Here is a 7,573-nt window from a genome sequence, read left to right on the forward strand (position 1 = left end):
ATAATAGTTAGTTGTCATCTTTTATTTGAGCGATTGAGCGAAGATAATATGTATAATATAGATAACTTAACCGATCTCTGAGAAAATCTTCCAGACGACGACGTGTACTACTAGCCAGCTAGAATGTTTATCGTTCTCTTCAGCCCGCAGCATTAGAATTTCGAGCGCGTTAATTTTTCTATTGACGATTAAATAATGAATGAAGGTAATTTCTAATATTACGATTTGTATTATTCTGTGACTCGATTTATACTTTTAGGTGATCTATATATATATATATGTTACGGGAAAAGTAGGAAATTGAGCATTGTACGCAGTAGGTTAAATAATATTGAATATATCAAAAATCATATAAAACATCTTACTGAGTACTTAAATAATCATAAAAAAAAAACTTGAATTATTAGACACTTCAAATATGTACGAATATTAATATATATGTACGTAAAAATAGAGACTAAAAAATTAAATTTCATCAGAAATCATCAAGAAAAAGCTTAGAGCAGATAAATATATTCATTCAAAAGGTGCCGTAGGACAGTGTTTCTTGAACTTTTTTATCCATGGAACCCTTTTTTATATCTTCTTTTATCATGGAAGTATGGACCTCCAACTTATTTTTTTAGCTCTGGCTTTTATTATTTAGCTTTCAACATTAAGTTATTACAGCTCGACAATTAGAACCCTTACATTTGTGTCAACAGTCATTTATAGCGTAATTTTATGCAAGGATTATTTACAATAAAAAGTATAATGATGTATATAATACTATAATGTATACCTACTATATTTAATTCAAACAATATTTTAAATAACAGACAAACAGGACTTCTAAATTTTAATTTTAATGAAAGTTTTGCGAAACCCTGAAGTGATTAATTAGAACACAGTATAAGAAACTCTGCTTTAGGAAGACTACAATAAGATATTAAAGTTGAAGCTGATCAACTTGGAAAATTAGTTGTGCCGCCATCATCTTTTACAGGAGGCCTACGAATATATGCATGAATGAGCCCAAGAATCAAGATGCACTGACGCGTACGTTCACATGGCATTATGGCAACCATTTATAAACAAAAATCTCAAAATCCCTGTTTGAGCACCTCCCGGGGTGGGTCCTCTCCTTTTTTAAATTAGCCTATCTTCTGCCCAGAGGTCTAATCCATATCTAAACTTAAATCTATATCTATAATCAACCAATAATGATCCGGTGCACTTAAAATTGCCAATTCTATATGAATAATACGTTTTACATATCACCATAGAAGCTATTTATTTACAAAACATTCCATCGAAAATTTCAAAATAATATATAATTGGTTGCCATGGTAATATGGACACACAGACATACATTATTATATTTGATAGACACATAGAGACATTGGTATTTACTATTTTCAAATGTACCTACCTAATATTTTCGGGAGAAATAAAATCATCCTACTGACCTACTGTATTATTAATAGCAAAATAAATTACTTTATTAGTAATAATATCATGCAATATACTTAGTAATATAGGATGACAGATTTTTACACAGTCGTTTTCGTATAACTAAAAATTCAAAATTATATTCGTAATTCAAATTAAGTAATAATATAACACATCCATTATGAGGATTTCCACAGTTTTTTTACATTTCAATTTTGACTACAACATGGTTTGAATAATTTTCAACCGAACCCATGATTTAACCATACCCACTTCGTACCACTGCAATCAAATAACATCATAAAATATTTTGTTAATTTCAGAACTGATATACTAATATAAATTGTAAATAAAATTAAAAAAAATAAAAATAAGTACAATAAACGGAATATAAATTAAAAATAATAAACTTATGATGATGTAAAGTTAAAAAGCAAAAGTTAAAAAGATTAGTAAATTCATAAAATAAATATTTCATTTTGCTTAAATTTGCATAATTTAAAAAAATTAGAGATAAAACTGTTTACAATGTTTGTTCTTTTTATATTATTATATTGTTACTAAAAAAATATATAAGAAATAAAAAGAAACAAAAGAGCAAGAGACGGGATGAAGGTAAAAAATTAAATCAGGCGTTTTTCTCCCTATGATAATTTAAATAATGCTAATTTAAATATAATTAAAATTATTTTTCATTATTCAAAAAATTTACCACTTATAGCCCAATTTTAACAGTTTAACTTAAAAGTTAAAGATAACAGCTCAGGTTAGGTTAGTTGGTGGAAGTTTGTATTGTGCATTATTTTTATCTAAAAACAAAAGGAAAGTATAATGAATTTGTGTTATAAAATGCTTATGCTTAGTTAATTTGTATTACAAATTTGTTAAAATATATCATGTTTAAAACATGTTGAATAATTAAAATTATTAAGTGGAAATTAATCTTAAAAAGTCTACATAAATGAAACTGACCTAAAATTAAAATTAAAACTAGTTTTAGAGACTTCAAAAACAGAGGAATTTTATATTTTTCTAATATTTGATAACAAAATGTATTTTATAAAAACAATTTGAATAAATAAAAAAAAGTTTATAAGTTATAACTAGGTATCAAAGTAAAATTGCTTGTATTCTATTAATTTGTAGTAATAACAATAACATTAACAAATACATTATCATCATTCAACTTCTTGAAATTTCAGAATAAAAACATTAAATTAGAATAAAATAATAATCATTAGAACGAAAGGAAACAATTAATGCATCATATTATATAATATAACGTGACAAAAAAAAAAAAATAAAAAATAAGAACAAGTAATTTATTAAGGAAACTGAATAGCTCGCAAATCCTTTAGTAATGGCTCCAGTATTTTTTCTAGCCCTAATATATTGCCAGTGTTTGCTTTTTCAGAAGCCACAAATGTAATTAAGAATCTTGAGCAATTTAACTGGACTACCTGTTAATAAACACAAATCAAGATTCATTTTTTATTTATTTATATAAGTTTAAAAACTGTATTGCCTATTATATTATTAACTACGTACAGTAGCGTACGCAAGACTTCAGTTTGGTTAGGGTTTTACCTAAGTAAATAATTTATATTATTTTTTTTTATGTCTATTAAAAATGACCAACAATTAATCAACTCTGTGTATTGAAATGTTGGTAAATAAGATTTTTTCGTAAAAAGAAGAAATTTAATGGGGGGCCAGAACCCTGGAACCCTAACCCTGCGTACGCCACTGAATATGTAAGACAAAATAAGTTAAAATATACAATATTTAAGCTAATTAAATATTTTGAATATAACTTAATTTAAATCTTAGTTCATGAAAAAAATATTAATTATAAATAGTGTGACTTTTATTTCATTATTTTGTTACTTAAGGCGCCCAGTCCCAATTTAATTGTGTATAAAAAGTTACGCTGTACGGGAATAATGATCCTGTTCTATAAAATCAACCAAATTTTACAATTTTTTTTTTTTACTAATAGAGGGTAATATTCTACAGGCTGCGTCTAACTCCATTTTTCAATATTTTAAACTCAAATTTATAATATGTCTTCAATAATACAATTTAAAATATTTTTTATAAATTATATTAAACCATTATTTGAAATAAAATAATAAATCAGAGTTTAATACGGTCTGTAGGAAGTCTTCTTTGGCAATTAAAATATAAAATTTAATTTTCAAATTGTATAGAATTGTGGAAATTTTGAAAAACTGTCACTGAGCCCTTTAACTGTAGTGTAAGTCTGTGCTTCAGTAACAAAATAATACAAAACACAAATAATCAATAAAAAATAAAAAATAAAAAATAGGAATTTACATATTCATCATTTTATAACATAAAAATTTAACTTAACAATAAACTACTTTATAATTTATAAAACAATAAATACACACTTGATTGTTAGTATAAAAACAAATCACTGTTTTGTTTTTTCCAAGTTCTAATTTTCCTGCTTGTTCTGATGCAGAATTAAATTCTGATAAAAATGAATGTTTGTAATTTGAATTGTGTTCAGATGATTTGTTGGCATGAGCTATAACATAAATACATCATATTGTAAGGTAAAAAAATGAAAGTGACATCACTAACAAATAAATTATTTAGATAGTTGATATGAAAATATTAATAAACATTTTTTCTAAGACTTCATTTTTTTTTTTTATTAGAATTGTGAAAAATATATAGTTGATGTTGCTAGTACTTACCTTTTAAAATAACAACACCATCATGATCAGATATTAGAATTGAGTAAAGACCTTCAACCTTAGTTAAGGTTTGGTATAAATATCTTCTTAAATCCTGAAACAATTAATTTAATATATATATCACAACTTTATTTAAGCGACCTGCCCTCCTCGATGGGTTTCCATGATACACAAGTGTACAAATTCAATATTAACATACATAGTTTAATATTTTAGTTACACAATTTTTAAAAATTATATTGATTAAACATAATATTATATACCACACAATATTTAATCAATGAGTATTTGCTTAACATTGAAATGAAACGTCTAATGAATAGGATTCTCAACAAATATATTTTGAACAAAATAATAATAAAAATTTTAATTTAAAAGAGAAAAAGAGAACAATTAGAAAGAAAAAAATACAATCAGCATAATAAGCTCATGGAGTTAATAGTCTTATTAGTTATTAGTTATTATGATCAGATTAATTTTTAAATTGTGATTTAAACAAAATTGTGTAGGTTGTAGTTACCTCAACATAATATTTTCTACCACATTTTGTTATATATAATAGGTATGTACCACTAATATTATTTTAAAAATTTTTAATTTAGCAAAAACTATTTACACAGGTATATGAGTATTCTGTTGCTAAATAAACATAATGTCTAAGGAAAAAATGATTTACCTCCATTGTATTGTATTTTGAAGCGTCAGGTAAGTAGTGATGTAATTTTAAAAAAATAAATGTATTCAAAAATAAAAATATCACTAGAATAGAAATTAATATAAGAATTATTTACAAAATCTCAACAACTATTTTCCATTTAATCCTAAAATGAAATTTTTGATTGATAATGATAAATATAAAAAATAAAAATGTTAACACTGACGTTATCACCACGGCTTATCACTCTGCAAGTTTCAACAATCTGACAGTGTTATCACAGAATTAATATTATTCTTTGGTGTCATTTATATAATCACGGACGTACATACGTATCGTCCATAGACATAATAGAATTCTATTATGTCTATGGTATCGTCGTTGGGCGAGTAACAAGTCGTATCTCAAGAAAAATCGATTTTGCGATTTATACATAAAAAAATGCAGGAAAAAATAACATTTGTTTGATTTTGTCTCTCCTGAACATATTACATTTTTGAGATACGACTTGTTATTCGTCCAACGACGGTATGTCATAGACGTATAATAATATGTATAATATTATCAGTCCTGTAAAGAATACTTTTAAAAAGTACTTGAGTAAATACTCAAATACATTTTTTTTTAAGTATTTAAGATACTACTCAAATACTTTAATTGTATAGTATTTCAAATACTACTCAAATACTTTGAAAAAATATTTGGAATACTTTTCAAATACTTTTGGTTTTTAAAGTGGGTTTCTAACTATCGTAATATAAACACATAGGTAGTACTAATCTAATAGTTATCTACTAGTTTTAAAGGGAATATTGTTATTCATATTCATAACTTTTTTAGAATCTTGTTTTCAAAACCTTTGGGCTTCGGCAACACAGAAATACAAATATTAATAAACTATTATTCCATTATTGTAGTTGACAATAATATTTTTCCAATCTCAATTATTTCGAATAAAAATAAAATGTTCGAAATAAAAAATCAAAGTATTCAATACCAAAAAGTATTTAAGACAAAAAAAAGTATTTAAAATACCATTCAAAATACTTCATGCTGAAAGCATTTAAAAAGTTATTCATTACTTAAAAAAGTATTTGAATACTTTTACTTAAATACTTTACAGGACTATTATTGTCTTCGAGATGTCATCGCACCGCATAAGACTTTACGTAATCGCATAACGTAAAATAATAATTATAATTTCAGTGACAGCCATCAAGAACGTGCAGCAGTGGTTATTTTTGTAAGTGTTGTTGAAGGAGTTTCAGCCCCGTAAATATTTAGGAATATTTATAAAAATAATTAAAATATTTAATATGGATTGGCTTAACAATATATTTTGTTTTTGTTATCATTATTTTTTCTGTTTACACTTTTTTCCTAAAAAAAATTTACCAAAAGTTATCCAGGAACATTATAATTTATAACACTATAATTATAGACCATAATATTCCTAATATACCTCTTATTCGGCACCAAGCGAAATTATAACTATCAAATTTCATATCAATACAGACAATACATAGGTATCAGTTATCACTAGCATAAGTGCATAGCAAGCATAATTGCTCGTTGCTAGTTGGCCAATATTTTCAAGTAAATAATATTAAATATTATATAAAAATATTGTGGGGTATAAATATATAATTTTAGGGTAAAATTATTCGTTATATTTGTTATTTATAATAAGAGTTTATACAAATAGGTTAAAAAAAAGTATATTATATTTTCTTATTGTAGGTATAGAATATATAATATGTATATTTTAATATTTAACATATTATTTAGTATTTACAAATGTAAATTTCACAAACTAACTATACATTTTCTAAATTATTTTATACAAAGGTTTCTAATTATACTATAAATAAAATAAAATTATGATTTACTAAGATAATATTATGTACTAAAAAATTGATAGGTACACTAAAACAAAATATATGATTTTCTAAACCTATGTTCCCAAACTCAAATCCCTGAAACAAAAAGCAATAATCAAATGAGTAAAACAATTTTAAACTAAAATTATGGATCAATGTGCCATGAGCCTTTTTAACACTACCCAGCCCCATAATTAGGTATATTGTAGGTACTAAAAATTACAAAAAATTATGTCTCATATAACTCTATTTAGAGTTTTACTGTCTTACGAGTTACGATAGCCTTATGTACAGCCAATGTAAATTGTTTCAATCACCCTATATATATATAGGTATATAATATATACCTATGATTTGTTTACACTGATTTTTATCTTAAATGTTGTACCGCTAATGTTGTCCTTGTGGTACCGCTATGCAAATTAATTATTTTTACCAGCCTCATCCTATTTGTTAGTTTTATAATCGGTACCATTTTATTTAATAATACTCTGGATGCGCGTGTTTGAATAATAAGGAGGGGTGGAAATCTTTCGAGTTTTATTGTACACGCGACTATCAGAATGTACGTGCATCATACGCTGTAGATAAAAAAAAATCCACATCAATTTGCTATTATTAGTAGGTATTACATAATACACCACATGGGTACCGAATTGTGGAAAACCGAGCCATTTTCTCTCATTTGATATTTGTATATTTTAGTATGCGGCTACACACCATACTATACTCACGTTGCCTGGCGCAGTCATAATATCGATGAAACCGCAGCGCCGCGTCTCTCGTTATTATACTTTAACGATTATCTATGTCAACATCCCGTGCGATCGTATACATAATAATATTATAATTATATGAAACGAACCAATAGCTGTATGTAC

At 25.6% G+C, this 7,573-nt stretch overlaps 1 protein-coding gene across 1 annotated transcript; it reads right to left on the bottom strand.

The window, feature by feature from the left end:
• Positions 1-2,425: 2,425 nt before the first annotated feature.
• LOC100165343 (mitogen-activated protein kinase kinase 1 interacting protein 1-like) lies at positions 2,426-4,980 on the bottom strand. Its single transcript, NM_001162736.2, is given in 4 exon segments — positions 2,426-2,891; positions 3,846-3,985; positions 4,158-4,251; positions 4,834-4,980. Coding segments are annotated over 4 exon segments (375 nt in total). The 5' UTR covers positions 4,840-4,980; the 3' UTR covers positions 2,426-2,756.
• Positions 4,981-7,573: the final 2,593 nt, after the last annotated feature.

This window comes from Acyrthosiphon pisum, chromosome A1 (genome assembly GCF_005508785.2).
Source record: "Acyrthosiphon pisum isolate AL4f chromosome A1, pea_aphid_22Mar2018_4r6ur, whole genome shotgun sequence".
In the NCBI taxonomy this organism is placed as follows: domain Eukaryota; kingdom Metazoa; phylum Arthropoda; class Insecta; order Hemiptera; family Aphididae; genus Acyrthosiphon; species Acyrthosiphon pisum.